At 43.8% G+C, this 19,932-nt stretch overlaps 2 protein-coding genes across 7 annotated transcripts in view; one reads left to right on the plus strand and one right to left on the minus strand.

Moving 5' to 3' along the window:
* Positions 1 to 2,782, plus strand: part of LOC144178986 (glycoprotein antigen BM86-like) — a 77,549-nt gene extending 74,767 nt beyond the window's left edge. For all 5 annotated transcript variants that reach the window (XM_077707142.1, XM_077707143.1, XM_077707139.1 and 2 more), the window contains 2 exons: positions 1,118 to 1,147; positions 1,690 to 2,782. In XM_077707142.1, the coding sequence (XP_077563268.1) occupies positions 1,118 to 1,147; positions 1,690 to 1,784 (125 nt within the window). In that variant the 3' untranslated portion in view covers positions 1,785 to 2,782. The remainder of the gene's footprint in view (positions 1 to 1,117; positions 1,148 to 1,689) is intronic.
* Positions 2,783 to 8,522: 5,740 nt separating this feature from the next.
* The window catches only part of LOC144178987 (glycoprotein antigen BM86-like), a 69,890-nt gene continuing 58,480 nt past the window's right edge, over positions 8,523 to 19,932 (minus strand). For both annotated transcript variants that reach the window (XM_077707147.1, XM_077707146.1), the window contains exons 14-16: positions 15,034 to 15,175; positions 12,905 to 12,948; positions 8,523 to 11,344 (exon numbers count right to left, since the gene is read on the minus strand). In XM_077707147.1, coding sequence (XP_077563273.1) covers positions 11,226 to 11,344; positions 12,905 to 12,948; positions 15,034 to 15,175 — 305 coding nt within the window. In that variant the 3' untranslated portion in view covers positions 8,523 to 11,225. The remainder of the gene's footprint in view (positions 11,345 to 12,904; positions 12,949 to 15,033; positions 15,176 to 19,932) is intronic.

Raw genomic sequence — 19,932 nt, forward strand, 5'->3', positions numbered from 1 at the left:
ACGACTACGCATCTGCGAACGCTTTTCCGTCTACGAAATGCAATTGCTAGACGTGAGCTACTGTGGAAACTCGGGCGACGCTTACTGCACGATCGCAGTACAACAAATAGTCACCTAAGCGGCTTGAAATGCCAAAACTAAATAAAAGTGTAAACCGGTTGTACAATATATACCCTATATTAGCAAGGCCTTGGCGTTCCGCTCCGTGGCCTAGCGGTCTGAGGCGCTGGGAATTCTCGGCAAATGTTTTGCGAGTCACGAGTTCGAATCCCCGCGGGTACGTGCTTTTTTTTTTTTTTTGTAAGTTAACTTTTTTGTTTTCCGCCGATGTTTTCTCTGTTGAGTTCACCTTTTTTGGGGCCGCAACGTTCATGGCTACACGAACTAGTTCACAAAACGCGCGCAGGCTGGCACTGGCGCGCTAACGAGTTCTCGTTGGCGTGCTGTTGCCATAAGCACCGACTGCTTGCAGGCAGTGGGCACAGGCCAGAATGAACAGACCCTTGGCCTGGTGCGAACACGCTTTTTACGATACAGGCATGAGGGAGGCAAGCTCCAAATATGGGCGAAAAGCGCATGACATTTGGGCGTCTTCGGGTACGCGGAGGGCGTTCATGCACTGCGTAGGTCTCGGCTAGTGAATGCTACGACTACAAGCCGTCCTGGGAGGCTTATCTTGTGCATTTTACAGCCGACAACATGGCAGAAGCGCGGTACGATGATTACTGAGGTATTGCGAATGCCCATCCAACAAAGCCATTGGTTATGTTTTACAGAACCGAAACCGAAACCGAAACTTGTGTGATTGCTAACCTTGGGCATCGTCCAATCACGGCGCCCCTCCTCTCAACGTCACAGCCTTAGTTGGTGCGGCCGCCGCAAACCGCGCATGGTAGTTTTTCTTCTTTCGCGCTTTGTAAAATAATTACCGATTTGTCAACCGGATAAACGATGAAAAGTGTGCTAATTTAAGCCAGTCTACGCAGTGCAAGCAAAAACGGGAGCTTGACAAATTCACTTCAGTGTCCCTTTAAGGTTCAGCTGCCAATACATCACTTATGCCACAAACTTTAAAGAAACCTGTTTTGTTTTTTAATTGGCGTGTTGTTTTTTACAGCCTCAAAGGGAACAACCGCAAAGCCGCCTGGTATGTAAAGACGGTTCTTCACTAACTTAATTTTAGCTGGTGGGCGAAGACCACACTTGCAAACATAATTTTTGCCTTTTAGCAAATGAACCCTGTTCGCCCTAGTACCTCTATTTTGCCTGTCATTTATTTAAATCACTTAAAATTATTTCAAGGTGACAGGTAGCCTTGCGCATTATTGGCATCAACCATTTGAGCGCTGTATGCTTTGGTTCAGCTGTACTTGCGTGTACCAGTGCGGTGCCGGTGACCTGGCAACGTTCGCATTAGATCAAAAATTTGTGCGAGTCAAGGTTAGTCAACCAAAAAGAATTTCCCAGTTTATTATACAATGTTCCACCTGAAAAACAACCTTAACAAAGGTGCTTCCAGTATAGTAGTGATTGAAATGAACTCTCACAGGCAATGTTAATGTTTCCTTCTCGGTGCGCAAAAATAAATTAGAGGTCATCAAAAGTGAAGCTTCACTTTTAAAAAAAATGTTTTTCATGAGCCTTTCAATCTGCAAGTTATTTTTAGTTGATCCATATTTTTTATTCCAGGAAAATCTGCGGGTTCGTCTCCCTTCAAGCCACAGTTGATGCAACTGCTACTTATTTACGGAGGCGTCGTCACGTTGCTCCAGATTCTTTATTAGCCGGCTTTCAGTGCAACAAAACACTCATCATTCACGTTTGAGGCCGCAAAGCAGCTCCATTTCTTTCATTTTTACGACGCGTGATAATCTCTAATTCGTATAAGTTTTATTTATGCGTGGACGGTTGCACACTGCCTAATAAAAACTTGTAACAAAGAACTACGCAATCATAATTATGAAGGCCCAACAATAGGCCTCTGTCGCAAGACAGTATTTAAAACAAGTAAATAAATGTTGCATTATGGGCCCAGAGGGAGACTTTTCGGCCTAACTAGGCAAAATGAACTTTAGAATGCTGCATAAAAAATTTCACCATCTTCCCGTAGGGGAACCCTGAGTTGATGCAAAGCATCTCGGAGGTTCCGAAACGTTCACGAGATTGGGCATCCAAATAACGGAAAATGACGGAACTCCGGACGGCGCAGCGTGACTCAACCGAAGCAGCAACTGAGGGAGCGGCGCGCCGACCGGGTTTATTATATAGAGCAGATGGAGTGGAGAGGAGGAGATGAGAGAAGAGACGCGCATGCGCGCTTATCGCGCAGCTGTGGTGATGAGTAGCGCACGCGCTATCGCACAGCTGGCGTGGAGAGAGGAGAAGGAGGAGAAGCGCGGGCGCTATCGCACAGCTGGTGGGGAGAGGGGAGAGGTGCGGACGGACGGACGATGGACGACGGAGCCGAGAGCAAGAGATGCTTTGCATCTAAAAATGGGAAGAGTCGTGTTTATTTCATTGAGCATCAACCACTTGAAGCGACTTGAATCACTTGAACATGAACATTGAACCGACTTGAACATGAACCTGTAACAGCAGCACTCATCACGCTTAACCTTCCGTTAAGTTAAGCGAGCATTCTTCTTGAGGGACAATAAGCCGTGCTGAAAATTACATACACCCTTATTTTATAATTTATAGACGATCTTTTTGGCGAACTAGCTCTGCGTTGGACAATACGTTGGCGATTGAGTTCAAAAATAAAAGAAGATTTTAGATTGCGCATGCGTTTTCGTTGTCACTGTTCTGCAAATAAACCTGTGTGGCTTGGTCAACACTTATGTTTGACGTGTGGACTTTCAATACGCAAAAGGTGCCCGAATATCCGCGTCGATGTCACCTTTCTGTTCAGTTTCTTGCGTCTGAGGCTTACAATTTCAACCTTAAACGAAAAAGCCAAGAGAATAAAAGTTACGCCAATCCTGAGTACCTTTTTAGTTGGAGCCGTAAATAATGGTGAGGTGAGACAAATTTCAGCGAGGCATAGGAGACCCGCGCGGCTGTGACCATAAAAGCGGGAAAAACGACAGGTTCCCAATGTTCCTCGCTGTCGCGTTCACGACAGCTGTTCTTAAATGGTTAAATGGCCTGGTACGCATGCCGTTAATCTCGTGAAGGTCCAATAACTACTATCACAATTCTGAGCACAAGGTCGCCGGTTGGATTTCTGGCCGCGGCGGCCGCTTTTCTGATGGAGGCGAAAAGCAAAAACGCCCGTGTGTTCGAGATTTCGGCGCACGTTAAAGATCCCCAGGTGGCCAAAATTAATCCGGAGCCCTCCACTACGGCGCGCCTCATCGCCTGCGTTGTGTCGGTGCGTTAAACCCCTCAATCAATCAAAATTCCTTGTAACCAATGCGAGCGATAAGACAGGACGCCTTTTGAAAATGCTCAAACAAAAATAAACATTGCGTGCGATCTTATAGTTTTTCGCCATTTCCTCTTTAATGTGGGGGTAGCACGAACCGGTAACCGAGCGAGTCAAGTTTCTGCAAAACAATACAGATTATTTTATTCCACTAGTGCAGAGAATAAGTCAAAACTCGGTTTAACGAAGTTCAGGGGAGTCGCGAATTATTTCGTTAATTCGAGAACTTCGGTAAATCGAGCTAAGCACTTCTTGGTCTCAGAATTCGATGGATTCAGTTATATACATTAAGGGAATCCAGCAAGCTTATACGGCGTCATATTTGCGAAGCGTGAATGCTGTTAAAATAAAATTGTGGCCGGCGCGTATGAAAAGAGACCACGAAAATTGTTACCTGAACAAGAGCGACCCCTGAGAAACTAATTTATTTCCCGCCAAAGAAGTCTGTAATCTTTGCTTGCGTACGTTTTGTAAGCCACCGCCGCACGGATTTGTTGCAAGTTTGCAGTGCATGCAGTGCGCATTCCGTATCCTCGTGCGTTCCGGCAAACACCCGCAGCAGATCAAGGGCATCCATCCCTTGACCTGGTGTAAGCACGGGAGCTTTGATATCTTTAACATCGTTGTCAGCTTCTTCAGCCGCCACCTCCTTTTTTTTTCTTGGCGGGCTTCATGTCCGACACGCTCGTCACAAGGTTTAGCGGTGCGCTGGCTTGCCCACTCCGCTTCAGGGAACACGAGTAGCAATGTTAGACGGACTGCTGGCTTAAGAACCTGAACTTCACATGAAAAACGTGAGTTCTAATGTTCAGAGAACGATGTAAAACAAGGGCCAAAGCACGGGAAGTACCCTCAGAACGATGCAAGCCCTGAAATAGCCGGCTTCCGAGGGCCGAATGGGAACAGCACCAGTGAACGCCAGGGGACGCCAGTGAACGTGCGAACGGTACTTTTAATGCGTAGTATTTTTTTCCAAGTACCCCCACAGCCAGGACCGTGTAACGCCCGCCGTTTCAACAAAAATGCAGATATCGAGAACGTTCCACCCGTAATTGTGGCAATAGCGTAAATGAAGATAACTCGTCGCACAAAATTTTAAAAAATAAATGTAAAAATATAAAAAAATCACAGAAAAGCGCTAAACGTGTAACGCCATGGATTTCCACAACAATGCAGATTTCGCGAAAGTTCCACCTGTAATTGTTGTAATAGCGAAACTGAAGATACTTTTTCTAACGAAATGTAAAAAAAAAAATGAACAAAAAAATATAAAAATGACGGAAAATAGCAAACCGTGTAACACCCTGCATTTCCTTAATAATGAAGATTTCGCAAGTATTCTACCTGTAATCGTCATCATTGTTTAAATGGAGATAATTTGTCGACATAAATTTTGAAAAACTAACGAATAAAAAGATTGTAAAAATTACAAAAAATGGCAAACGGGAAAAAAAAAACATGGCATCTCTACAATGCCGATTTCGCAAGAGCTTAAGCTGGAACCATTGTAATAGCGTAAATGGAGATGATTGGTAGAACGAAAATTTGAAAAACTATAAAATAAGAAAAAAAAAGCAACATAATTACGGATAGTAGCCAAACGTGTAACGCCCTGAATTTCCACATAAATGCAGATATCGCGGTAGTTCCACCTGTAATCGTTATATTAGCGAAGCTGGAGGTACTCGGTTCAACAAAATTTTGAAAAAAATAATAAATTGCGGATATATAAAAAATTACGGGAAACGGCGAACCGTGTGGCGCCCTGAATTTCCACAACAATGCAAATTTCGGGAAAGTTCCACATGCAATCGTCATAACAGTGTAAATAGAGATAATTGGTGGAACCGCATTTAGAGAACCCCCCAAAAATTGTTGCTGTAAAGAACTACCACTCAAGACAAGCGCAGACGAATGCTACGCATTAGTAGATAATTTTCTGAATTTACGTGTTATTTATTTTTACCAATGGCACCAGTGGTTACATTCAACTCAAAATGAAATATCCCGTTTTGGGCCGTGCAGCTTTGTGAAAGCGGGACAAAGGACTTCCGCGATGTTATCATTGGCGGGTCATGAATCAATCTTGAGGTTTTACCTATAAAAGAGACCAAAAAGAACCCTTTTGGGCTGTATTTTTTTGGCAAAGGTTCGTTAAACCGGGACAGATTGTGCTAGAGCTCTCGTTATTTCGAGTCAGCCAAAGCATTGGGCTCTACGGGCGTCTAAGGGGGGATCGGGATATCTTCATTAAATCGGGACTTTCGTTAAATTGCGTTTCGTTAGATCGTGTTTTGACTGCATAACATTTCCACTTCAGCGAAGTTTTTGAAGTTTGATAACGACGCTCTGTTCGGCAAAATATATCTTTCGGTTTACACTTGAAGACATCCAGCGCAGGCACTCTTTTTTTCGTGTACTTTCTTGCGTACACCCCATAAGAGATGAAAGGAGAGATCACATAGCTAACTCTCAAGTGCAGTGACTCACTCGACGTGAATGCGGGAGTCAGGCGCCCCATCCCCATCGCAAGCTCTTAGGAATGGCACGTTCTATTGTGACGGGCAACTGTAAATCAATTCCAGTTTCCGGTTGCTTGCATGCCACTGAGAATGAAGCGTGTCGTCTGTGCCCAGGCGTTGCTGTACGGCACTCCTATCCCCGCCGGAGTGAAAGGAGCTGCGCCGTATTTCTACCTGTGCTGAATGTAACCTTGTAGGATACACCCGTTTGAACGTTTTTTTATAGTTCCTTTAGCTTTAGTTTAAGAGAAAAAACAACAATATATTCTGAAAGCTAATAAATCGTACATTTAACTCATCTTATCAACAACACAAATTTGATGGGGTAAGCCAGGTATTCAATTTCACAACAGGAGTGTGCTGATCATTTGCGGCATGCAGCAGGGTGTCCTCACAAAAGCCACAAATACAAGCGCTAAAATCCAGCGTTAAATTGACGTCTAGAAGACAAGACAGAAGTGCCGGCCGCACACCGATGTCATATCTTGGTGTGTCGGCAATCAGTACAAAATACTATTGTAAAACTAAGCATCCTGATTTGGGAACTTGTTTGGAGGAACAAAAGGGGTATACTGTTTCTTGCGCACGCGTTTCCTCCTGAACTGCCCGTACCGACAGCCATGCAGAGACCTGCATTTGGAGAAAAATGCGGCGTTTCCACGTTACATTATATATAATAGTGTAAATGAACACAATCGTTCGAAGGAAATTTTGTAATAAAATACACGAAATGAGGAAAATTAGCTATCCAAACGAAAAGGATTTATTATGTACACCACCCACCCACGAAGGCTAAAATAAAAAATCTTTCAAGACACCGAAACACGAGCAAAAATCACGAAAGAACACCAACTGTGTAACGCCTGTATTTGCGCATCTTAATTGGCGATGTTAACCGCTTCAATCGTTGTAATTGTGTTAATGAAAGACTTTAACTGGAGAAAACTAAAAAATAAAAATTCAAAAAATTAGAAGTGAGGAATAATACACTTGGAGTAACCAATTTATATCGATCATATGTGCCACCCTGACTTAGAGAATACCAAAATAAAAAAAAACGAAAAACAACCCAAACGGTAATAAAACTCAAGGAGAGCCAGTCATCTAATGCTCTGTATATGCGGAAAAACGCATAACTTGCGATGTTTGCAGAGTTAATCGTTATAATAGTATCAACGGAGATATATGGTCAAAGAAAATTTTAAACATCGCAAAATAGAAGAGGGAAAACTACAGCAAATTAAATGAACAAACAAAATCAAAAGTGCTTGCCTTACACGCCAACCTTGTTACGCGAAGACAAAAAGAAAATTCCGCGAAGAAACAAACCAACAAAAATTAAATATGTGCGAAGGCACCAAGCACATATTTTCCAATTATCTGCACAAAAAGGCATGATTCGAAAGTTAACACTCTTAGTATTTCTGCATATGTGCACCCTTTGTCGGAAGGAAAGAATTCACAATGAAAGCAAGCGGCGAAGGATTGCTAACGTATTAGTAAACTATTCTGGAAGTTTCTTTACAATTTTTACCCGTCAACCGCTTAGGCGAGAAGGGTTGCGAGACCCACAGTGCCCTTGAAAACGCATCTTAAAGCGACGCTTTAGTGCGCCCAATAATGGCGTCTGTAACTCAGAAACGTCCTGCAGGAAAGGCAACTTTCTCTAACAATGATGATGAATGATCATGGGTGAGGTGAAAGAAAAAAATGCTTCAGCGGCCGCATTCGAACCTGGGACCATCACGTTATGAAGCCGGCGTCTATCCGATTGCTATATATATCAACATGGTCGAACCTCCGGCCAAACTCAATCGACAACCATAGAATTCGTCACGAGAACGCTTCACGTTCAACCATCGTCGGAGTTAGACGGAAGAGTGCATGATTTTTTTTTTGTTACAACTAACGCAAATGCTAATTGGAACCAAATGCACATGTTCCTCCAGAATTCATGCTTTCGAAAATGTTCTTCCTTGCCTTGAGTACTCGCCTATGCAGCCTGATATTGGGAGTCAGTAACACAGCTTAAATTCGTCGCTTTCGCTTATGAATGAGGATATGAAGCTTGTCATAGCGTCAGCAGGTTAATTTCTCCGCTGCTTCCAAAACTGCTGTTCTTTGCGATATTGTTATAACCCAGGTGTATAAGTATCATTGCAGACGAACTATCCCCTGCAAGTGTTTTAAAGGAACGGGGAGCGGCAATGTTCTAAACTTCAGACGATTGTGATGAATATAGCCACCAACACCTTTATTCAGCTGTTCTTTTGCAATGACTAGGAAAACACAATTTAACACCAAATAAAAGCGAGACCACTGTCAGGTTGGCTGTTTTTCTTGGATTGCACCCAGGGTGTTTAACGTTTTCGTCAATTGCAAATACATAGAAAGTCCAGACGCGTACTTACCCGATAAATATGTCATTTTGTGACGTATATGGTGACCTTGACTGATTTTCCTTGTTGATTGTTGAACTGAGCTGCAGCAAAACGCCTTCAAAAAAGACGATTACTGATGTCATATCTATTCTTTTGTCAGGCAAAATTAGTGGCGCGGAAACCGAGTACTATTGAAAAGTTGGCATTTATTCCAGTCATATTAATACAGGGCAAATAGAACAGTTCTGCTTAAATCTACAAATTACCCATTACCTCAGGAGAGGAGTTTTATCTCGAGAAGCATGGAAAATGTAATCCCGACGTACGTACCCACAATAATTGCGTACAAATGGCGCAACATCAGATAAAAGGCTACGAAAGAAACAGCTCCCGTTGCACGGGCAGTGATTTCCAGCGCCAGAAGAAGCAAAAGATTTCGTAAGTAAATTAGCAAATAAAAAAATGACAAGAACTAACGGATGTTAGTTACAAACTAACATTCTCAGTGGCATGCAAGCAACTAACTAACTAACTAACTAAACTAACATAGTTAGTTTAGTTACAAACAACTTTCCTATACCCCTACACTCTTAAAATAGTCTGTTAAGCTGAAGGAATGACACAATGAATCATGAATTCACATTGGTGATTGGCGCATTCAAGAAAATTGGCATAGAGCAATTCATTGTTAAAACGAGTACAAAAAATTCAATTGCAATATATAAATGGTTCACAGCGAAACATACAAGCAAACCAAAGGTTACACGTAAGCGTTAAACATACAATAACAAGGTGTTTGTGGCTGTCATACAGGGCATAAATTCCTTTTCAAGAACCAGTGAGCAAATGGAAATTCAGGCGATAACCCTCACAATAAAAGGACAGCTTATTGTGCTGGCACTCTTTCGTGACAAATTTGTGACAAAACAAACCATTTCGACTACATCAGGAAATCCCATAAAGGAGAATAGAGAATGCAAATCCTGGATATTTATTACTACTCATGTAGCTATGCATACCTTTCTCTTTAAGCGTAGTTTTGGCGATTAATTAGATGGGGGATGAAATTAAAACATGCTTTGGACGACCATAAAATAAACAATTTCATCAGGAAAGTATAGGTGGATTACCCAAGTTATTTAAAGCAACGCTGGAGGAAAACATTAAAACTGCATAATTTTTAATATTGCCAAGCTTTCGATTTAAATGGGAATTTTCTCTATAGGATGGTGGATAGCATGCATTTTGAGATCTTGCTTTTGTGATGTAGGAAAATTTGAGCACTCAGCAATACTTCAAATGAAAGCATAACCCGGATAATATAGCAATGAGTGATCCGCACATGTCTGTTTGTATAAATATTTATTTTAACCCAATCCGTAGCCAACCAAGTGTTTAATTAAAACATTGGGTGCGCCAACAAAATAGGTACTCTGTATTTATACTTTGCGTTTTGTAGGATCCCTAACTGTCCTGTAAGCGTCTTATTAAATCTCTTGTACAATTCAAGAATAATGTTCACACTTGAAAATGCCATCACAACCATAAATACATTCAACCTTCCATATGTAGCGCACACCAAATACTAAATTCGCTTTAACCTGTGGTATTCAGTTGGTAATAACAACAAGGAATCAATTGGTTTGCGTATAAGAAATGCTGCTGCAAGCTCTTTGACGTTCCTTTAAATTAGGACAGAACTCACCCAAATTTACTTAATTCATGGAAGCTTTAAATTCCTTGCCTTGATAACTGGTATTAGCGAAACATCATCCACAACATTATTCGCATCAAAATAGCACTCAGTGTGAATAATAGGAATTGATTTATGTACTTTAAATTATCCAGTAATAAATATTCTGGCAGCCAGTGAAGTGTACATATTGATACAACAACCAACCTTCGAGCTGCCAAATTCAAAAGTGCAGTATATCTATTATGAAACCAAATGAAGGGATAAATTAACATGAAAGGGGAATGTGACGAGACAATTGTGTTTAACAACATAAATGGCAAACATCCGCAGATAAATATGCTTTCACATTTCAAAAGGTATGGCGGTAAGTTTGGTTGCTGCTTTCGAAGACTAGAGCGAGACCTATAAATGATGACTAGCGCCTGTGCAACACGCTTATTGAACTGATGCTCCAATGCATCGTATGCGTACCTTAGTGTCAGTGCTGCCCAGCAGCAGTACTCTTAAGAAATTTGCAATACGCCCTCAACCCCATTAAATAATTCAATTTTATAGAACGTCTAAGAGGATGAGGACCTGCAGTAAAAATAGCCAGTGCTTACACAAATAAACCTCATCGGCGGCATCACTACTTCCCTAAATTTAGTTTTCAGTTTTGGGATTTAAATGGACTATGACGACAGATTTTCGTTATTGCGTCCCATTACTATTACAAAAGGTTGAAAAGAACCAGGTAGCCGCTTAGTTTACAAAACAAATAAGCATTCAGCTCCACTTGATAACACGGTGGCGTGGATTATAAGGAACATGAGCCCCAAACTCAATTATGTCACTTTTCATGCTGGAAGCATTCTGTCAAACACCAAATATATAAATAGTTATCATCATATATATATATTAAGAGCTTCACATCGGAATGCTGGCTTTTTGTGCGAAACAAGTGTTGGGCTGCTAGAGCGCTGTTCCAGCAAAATATTCACGTCTTTAATTTCCGGTTTGAGAACGCGTTTTGTGGAAATGCGTAAGCCGTGAAGCATGTTTCATGGCTCAGGTGTATTTAGCTCGGACGGGTCAAACAGAACTGCAAACAGTGTTTTTGGAATCTGGTGTTGCTTTTGGAACACACCGTATAAGAGCCATCACATTTAAGAAATTTAGCTCTCTAGCTTTTGACGGCATCTTTTTAAGGAAATATGTCGTCACGTGCGCACAACAGCAGCCTCGTTTACTCTGTTTTGCATTCTTGGAGTGTCCAAATTGTAGCGTTGTGGTAGCAATTCGGCTGTAGGCTCTGGTTCTTCAGCCAGGTTTTCTTTCCCTGAAAAATAGGCGCCACAGCAATGAGAATAGTCTAACACTCAAACGAAGCTAAGGCCAATACCGAAATGACTGAGAGATAACCTGAAACTCTACCCATTTGGAACAATGACATGAAACGTACGTTAGCTAATATTCTTGCAGATCTTCATAAAAACTCGAAGGGATTCACGTTTCCGTGAAGCGTCTATAGGCGACGTCCTTGTAAGTTTTGAATCAGCAATATACAGCACACTGCTGAGCATCATAAATGTTGCGATCCCACTTTTCAGCCAAAGAGGTTTTTGAAGCGACACTTTTAAGGATCACGGCGAAGCTTGCGGCGAGCTGAAAGTGGCATGAACGTGATCTCGTCGCCATCAAGTTTTATGAGGAGAGTAAGAGCACAGAACACCGCGGTGTCATGTGCCTCAAGATAATAGGACAATATTTCCAGTGTTACTCATATAGTAGCATCAGGGCAGGTGTAGCCAAGTTAAATAATTGTGCACGTCTTGATTCGACTGCCCTGCAGTAAAAAAGTGTTGATCTTTTCGCGTCATTCAATCTAATATCATTATCACCAATGCTTGCCTTCAAACGGTGCTCAAAAATAAGTACGCGTATGCAGGCGTGAAGGTAGCAAGATCATAAACCGGTTATTTTATGATTATTATGTTATTATTAGCCTTCTTAATAATTCATGCCGGCGGAGGCCGAAGCCGCAACAGTAAGCCAATGTTGAACGCTCGCATTATGTCTGCGTAATTGGGTGCAATCTTTTAGTGTTGAGTGCAACGTTGGTGGCATGGGTATTTAAAAAGACAGCCGTTAATTGATTCTTTTGAGAATTCTGGTTTTGCTTTACGTGGTTAAAGGGAATATGAATAAAGAAGCTACTTTCTAATTCGTATCCACGCAACGGACGCGAGCGCACAAAAACAACCGAATATTGTCGCTTAAGTAATACGTTAGTACACCGTTAGGTTATTACTGCTTTTCAGTAACAGAAAGTTGGGGAATAGTTTCAGAGCCTTGCGTATCTCTTTATTGTTTAGTGCGTGGGCAATGCGGTTATTTATGGCTTGCGTCGAATTCTGTTTTTTGTTGAAGCTGATAAATTTGTAAACTAAAAACTGGAACGAGCCAAATTGAGCATGAATATGGCCCAAAAATAATATAAGAATTTCTCGCATAGTATGTGATGAAATTTTTATTCTTGTTAATACTTCGAGACACGTATTGGGGGAACAACATTTCCTTGTCCCAAAAAAAGTTGGTTCACATGCAAGGAATAATTTAAAGAAACTTTTTTCAAGAATATGTTACAACTGACACCGTGACTTTGGCAATGCCTTTGTTACTATGCCACCAGACTTTCCAAAACTTTTTGTGTTAGTATTCATCCATGTGGCTAATAAACTATATCACATGGAGGAAAATATATCGCTCTTTTTCACAATTTGTGACGGTAATGGGCATGCTGGTATATAGCACAACATTATGAAATTAAAAAAAAAAACCACAGAAAAATATACCACCCTGAAGATACATAAAAAAGAACAACAAACAGCTTTCTCACCTTGAAACTTCACGGGCCCATACTCAGTGTCATGTACAGGAATACTGAAACCCAAGTAGAAACCGCATGTTGATACTTTTTTAAAAATAAGCATCCGAAGTTATTTTCAAAACCCACTGCAAAAATGTGCGTTCCTTTTACCTAGGCAGATTTTTTGGGATAATCGTGTGAGCGATTGAGCAATTGTTAAATCATTTTTCTTCGTACTTTTTTTCTTCGGAGCATTGAATTAGTACATTGTGTTGCACTGGTGCCAAAACGGGGGACTGCAGCTCTCCCCAAGCTGTCCTTTGAGACAGCGGTTTTTTTTTTGCCGACCTTCGGCATGGCGTATTTTTTATATGATGCCAATAAATTTCACCCCTATCGTCATAGTCAGCACAGTCTGCCTGTGGTCAGTAGAAGTCTGATTATAGCACCTGTTCACTTTTTTGGGAAGGAGCTGGGAAACAAAAATACTGAAGAAGAATACATAAAAGACATCAAAACGTTGAAGTCGATTCAATCTTAATAATTAAACTTTAGGGACGGTACGGATGGACTGTACATATCTTTTGGATTGTATACCTCTCCTCGTTGTACTTTTCTTCTCTTTCACAGCAATAAGAAGCCATCATAGTGCCTTCCATAAAACCCTTATAACGACCGTTGTTATGCATTCAAACGGAGATTAAATCAACTCGCATATCCCCACCCACCACCCACATATTTCTTTAAGAGGCCAGAAATTTTGGAAGTTTATGTAGCGAGGCAGCTTCCTGCCGCAATCTTTTGCCTCAGGTGCTTATTTGAATCGAAACCTTTGCCTCCATGCTTTGCTCACAATTTTCGTGTCTCAATCTCTCCCAAAGTTTACTGTCTTCCCTTACTTCTCACCGCATGCCTCACTCACGGGTTACCTCTAAACTCCAGTTTGCAAGCGTCCAGTTTTATTAAAAGTCCCCTGCAACACTGCCGGTAAACACTTTCACTATCGGCTTGATGAAAGGAAGCACTTCAAAAGCGATACTAGTCGCCATCACAAAGCAGCACTGCGTGATTCGCAGCAGAAAGCTGTTCTAGCTCCTGATTTGCCCTTGCTGCAATTTCATTTAAAGTAGCTATCGAAAGCATTTATTAGTACAACTAAAGGCATCCGCCAAATAGCTACAAATATCGGTTTAGTGACGTCACTCAAGCCTGCGAGGAGTGCCCACACAAAAAGGAGGGAGAAATCTTTTGAGCGAGTTTTCAAGTTATGTGACGGGTTTGAACCAGTAACACACATTTGACTTTAGTACATCCTGGCTGTCTAGATAAAGTACTGGACTGGTTCGCTACGTTTAAAAAGCACTTCAAATTTCGGAAAACGTTTAAAAACGTGCTCCAGAGGACCCTTTTGCAGTGGGCGCCGAAAGAGAGAGAAAAAAATCTATTTATTGAGCAGAGGCTAATGTTATGGTACCTTGCGCCACGGAAGGCATTCTTAGTGAGGGATGTCCTGGCTTTCAGAAACTGTCCTCCTTCGGGTCACAAGAGCGACAAGATTAACTGCTAAATTCAGAACCCTGCCTCGAGAAAAAGTATAGGCCCCAATTCTCCATGGCACACCCGGCAACGACATCGCCAACCTCCTGACTCTAGACTTGACCCGCCGAGTCAGCATTAATGAGCCCGAGCGCTTGCATCGTCTATTTTCATATCGGGAAGTTACGCGGAACTGCAAGCTCTCCCACTGAACATATCTCTTACCAGCAAATCCCTATTCAGAAATCAGGAAAAAATATTCTGCTCTCTTGGCCTCAATACCATCCCTCAACTCACTAAAATTCCCCTCTCTGACTAGCACAGCTTCTTTTACGGCCATTTTCGCGGGGAACCCGGGTACCTTAAACACATCGTGGGTGGCTGGAATGAATCAACACTACGTGCCCTAACTTTTACCTTTCCAGTAAGCGTCGACAATCAGCTACGCCTAATCGGAAGGGCTGGCTTTACGGTCCGAGCTCAAGGCATGTTTTGGAGTAAGGACGGCCTTCTCGAGCCCTGTTTAGATTTAACAAATTTTTATTTTCTCTTTGTCTAGCTTTCTCTACAGCGCTCAATAGATTGTACGTGCAATGCTTCTTTAGTTATTATAATTTTCTCACCTGTAGAAACAAAACCGTCTGCGGCAGCGCAGCACCAAAACTAACACGATACACAGGGTGACGAGCACTGCGATTGCGATGTAAGGTATTGTAGCGGTGTAGTTCCACGTTGCATTTCTCTGCTCTTCCTCCTCGTCGCCACCTGAAAAGGATAAAGACAGCTTTAATTCACGTTATGAGACCATGTCCATCGGTATGCTGCTTTTTTTCATGGTAGTTGTGCGAAGTTTCATCGAGTTAAACGCGTTGTTGGCTCAAATAGTGTAAATTACAACGTTTTTAGTTTTCGTTCACCTAACGAAGCTCACGATTATGATGAACGACCCCATGAATTACCGTTAAAGGTGCACACATTCGCTCAAGCTCATGGGTCAAACATTAGTGACGATTTAATTTTGGGGGTCCTAATTCTAACAACACATTGTCACATGTATCCATGGGCTTTAGAAACGATTGACAATGACCACGGTTTGTCATGACTGTAACGTGCCCTCACCACAATTGGTATTCATTAAAAAAGAAATCAGTACCTAGGAAATACACAGCTAACTTTTTGCTCATCAGAAACACGGTACGAAACTTCGTCAGATTGATTGTCGCAATACGCAATTTTATGTCCCCGACAATAAGCTTGATGTAAGGAGTGCTTATTGAGTTACGAAATTGTGCAAAAATAGATTGGTCTGAAAAAGGTTGATTAAGACTGTGAACTCAGAGTTTAATTTGAAAGGGCCGAAACATTTTCTAGCAAAACTGATTGGCTTCAAGTTTTTCTGTTTCGTTTTACTGATTTCAGTTGTGGTAATCCGGCAATAGTGGCGGGGGACAATCCCACGGGATGGACATGTGCCGGCTGAGGATGAGGAGGTGGCGCGAGAGGAGCGAGGATAGGACATGGCGGACTCGGCTGGGCGACGTGTGTGCAGCCGGATCGGCTGAGCGGTGTACCTTGGCGTAGCGGGACTCCAAGTAAAGGTGTGATCGAGGGGGCTCAGTGTCCTTCTGGGGAACCGCGGCCGGGTGCAAGAACCCCGGTACCACATCTGGCGCCCTGAACGTGGGGCCGGCCGTGGTTCCTGGGAAGGGCATTGTGGTCTTCTTCCTCGTTTTGGTGTTCCGCGGCAAATGTGACCGACAGCTCGCTGAAGATGCGGTCAGACACGATCGACCTGGCGGACCAGTCTCTGGTGGTGGACATCTCGGATGCCCTCAGCGAGAGGGACAAGGTAAAGTTCACTGTCCACACCAAGACGACGCTGTCGGACTTCCAGAAGCCGGAGTTCTCTGTGCTTCGGCAGCACGAGGAGTTCATCTGGCTCCATGACGCCCTGGAGGAGAGCGAGGACTACGCCGGGATGATCATTCCCCCGGCCCCTCCGCGGCCGGACTTCGACGCCTCGCGGGAGAAGCTCCAGAAGCTCGGCGAGGGCGATGGATCCATGAACAAGGAGGAGTTCGCCAAGATGAAGCAGGAGCTCGAGGCGGACAGCTGCTGACGACTGCGCCGGACACCACCCCCGCGGAGCAAGGCCCGCGGACAGGACCTTGCCACGTTTGGACCTTCTGCAAGGACCCCCGGGTCTTAGGAGGCCACCTGTGGCACCGGTCTACTGCCATCCGGGCTGAGCCGTGGGAGTCCCTCGAGAGTGCCGACGCGACCCGCGGAGCAAGGCCCGCGGACAGGACCTTGCCACGTTTGGACCTTCTGCAAGGACCCCCGGGTCTTAGGAGGCCACCTGTGGCACCGGTCTACTGCCATCCGGGCTGAGCCGTGGGAGTCCCTCGAGAGTGCCGACGACTGCAGCCGAGGGCAGCCAGCGTCGGCCTTTTCTGCAGAGGGGGGGGGGGGAGTGTGGTAATCCGGCAATAGTGGCGGGGGACAATCCCACGGGGTGGACATGTGCCGGCTGAGGATGAGGAGGTGGCGCGGGAGAGGAGCGAGGATAGGACATGGCGGACTCGGCTGGGCGACGTGTGTGCAGCCGGATCGGCTGAGCGGTGTACCTTGGCGTAGCGGGACTCCAAGTAAAGGTGTGATCGAGGGGGCTCAGTGTCCTTCTGGGGAACCGCGGCCGGGTGCAAGAACCCCGGTACCACACAGTGTATATGATACTACAAACAAATGATAGATAATCATGCTAACTGAAATCAGTAAACCAAGGAAGGTTGGAAAATTGCAAAATAGGGGAAATTGTAAACCTTCATAAGCTGTGCTTGCACCATACACCGAGCAGTAAAATAGAGCCAGGATTAGGACTTTAAACACAGACTTTTTTCAGTGACGGTTAAGACTGCTTAGAAGCGCTGGAGATGAAAGGCACGCCACGCTCGTATACAGCCCCAAAACAGACCACCGGTTTATTCTAACGGGCGTTGTCAAAACAGCGTAGGGCGCAAAACACTGGTGGTAGATAACGGGCATTTTAGACCGAGAAAACGACATACCACAATTTTCATTACTGCGGTTCATCAATTCATGAAATGATTAACTCCTTCCAAATTTTTTCTAGTTTAAGCGAAGGTTAAAAGTCAGGGCTCAATGTATTTTTGTCTTAAAACAAAAAGCCACGTGTCTTTGAAACGCGAGGCGTTACATAGGCTTTAAAAAACGACCATTTCGGTATGTGTATGCTCTTAGCATACGGTCACCACCAAAGTCACCCGCCAATCACAACATCACCGTGGCCTCAAGCTTATCTTATAAGCTTGGATGTGCATTTTGCTAGATTAGGTAACAATACGCAATATTTCAAAGAAAAAAATAACTACACATGCGTGTACGGCTCTACACTTCGATATGTATTCTGAGAATGTTAGTTCTGAATAAACACAAATTCCAAGAGTAAATTCTCGTAGATAACGGTATTCGCAAGTTTCCCACCTTCGGTCCTAACTGCGTTCGCAACGTGATCTCTTTAACATTGTTTCAAGGGCTTGCATGCCTTCTTTCCTCCGGCTCGTCGTGGCAGCAGTCGCATTGACAAGACAAGTTACTGTTGCTCGTTTTAATTTCCCTTTCTCGTCTGTTGTCGTAATGGGAATGCCGCGTATAGTTCGGGCTAAAGCTTTAATGGTCATCCAGCTTGTAGAGTGGAACGGCTCATAATTTTTAGCCATTTACGTCTCCGAGCACAACGCCAATAATTCACGAAGAATAATGGTGATGTGGCTGCAGAAGCTTTTGTGGCTATAGAGCGCAGTGCTATGTCTTGGAGCATACATATGAGCCGCTACAAACGAGGGGGGGGGTGATTCCCGGCCACGAAATCTGCATTTATTGATGAGAAAAAAATTCAAAATGCCCGTATGTATAATGCGCCAGTGCTAATGAGACACGGGTGGTCTATTGCAATCCTTGTCTTCGGAGAACCTAATAGCATTCGTGAAGCCTCGGTGCTTCAACGCTACCTTGCACTGACTTGAAACCATTCGATTTTACGCAAGCCTAAGTGTAACCATCTTTGAAATTGGCGAAACAGTGTCTGAGGCGGTTCTAGAGTACAGTATGCGAGAGCAAGCGTGGCCGGCGAGGGCACGTACCGAGAACACGGCATGAGATTGAGTGAGCACAAGGCTGCTGGTTTTGGCTTCCTGTAGTATTCTGGTTCCACTTTCCCGCACTATTTTTATTGCACAGCAGAGGGAAGGGGAAACGATGATATAGGACAGCCCGACATTAAACCTAACGCAACGCTTTAGGTCTAACATCATCACCCTGCACCCGTAGCTCGAGGTAGAAGGAGTATGACAATGCTTTGAACGTCGTAGGGCTCAACTTGAGAGTTAATTAATGTTCGGCTAAAACAACTGAAGGACGACAAACTGAGCAAGTTGGTAACGGTTCATAGTGAAAAACTGCGCAAGACGCCAGATTTCAAAAAGGTTATGGAAAACATGAGCGCAGACTACAACTACAATTTTTATTGCAACGAACGTGGTATATACAGCGAGATCTAAGTTAAGTCGACAATGTGTTCTGTAAAGTAGGCGCTTAGATGTACATGAAGACCATCGCTACAGTGAGATTATGCGACCAGGGGGACAAAGAATGAGGTGGGAATTCTTGACGTCGGTGGATAAATTTAGCTTAAATTGAATAATTAACGTTTTTGCGGATGTAGTAAGCAGGCATATTTGTACTGAAAAGTTAGACGCAATTGTTTTTTGCGCAGTTTCATTCGGTAGAACTCTTTTAGCGCATCCTTACAACGAGATATCAAATTGGGAAGTTCAGTTGCCGTTCCTATGCTTACGGATGCAAGACAGTGAGAACCAGCGCAACGCTCCTTCCTTTTGTGACGTGCCGGCTGTGTAGGGTGTTTAGTTTGGCAAAGTGGTGGAGGCATAGGCAAAAGGAATTAACGGCACCCTTTCAGTCGTGGCTGGTGTTATCACAATCTGCAGTACTCGGGCCCGCTATCCAAACAAAGAACAAAAGGGAGGAGTTTTGCACCCGTCTTCACTGTCTAGCATGCGTAATCATGCCAACGGCAATTAAATGTCGGAGTTTGATATCTCGGTGTATGGATCCGCTAGAAGAATCCACCCGGACTTCAAAAAGCAATGCCCTCCCTTTGGTGTTACGGAAGACCAAAAAAAAGGTTCTGCGTTTTTGCAGCCGCCCCTTTCCATAGGGGCGATTTCCCGTGCAAGCCGGGTGAACTGCCCAAGCGTTGTTGTAGTCCCACAGAAGGGCCGAGCGCCAGGCCGGGGAGTCGCTTGCACCAATTTTACCGGTAGGTGCCCGGCGCCACCCAGGCACACGAATGCACATGGTGCCTTCCTCAGCCACGGTAAACGCTCAACTCGCAACCGCCTGTGGCAGGACATGGCGCCAGACTCTTTCATCCCCGGCAATGGCGCAACGCGGCATGATGGCCAGATGGACAAGGGTCAGGG

The sequence above is a fragment of the Haemaphysalis longicornis genome, unplaced genomic scaffold (genome assembly GCF_048455015.1).
Source record: "Haemaphysalis longicornis isolate Haplotype H1 unplaced genomic scaffold, Haemaphysalis longicornis Haplotype H1 scaffold_4, whole genome shotgun sequence".
Classification (NCBI taxonomy): Eukaryota; Metazoa; Arthropoda; class Arachnida; order Ixodida; family Ixodidae; genus Haemaphysalis; species Haemaphysalis longicornis.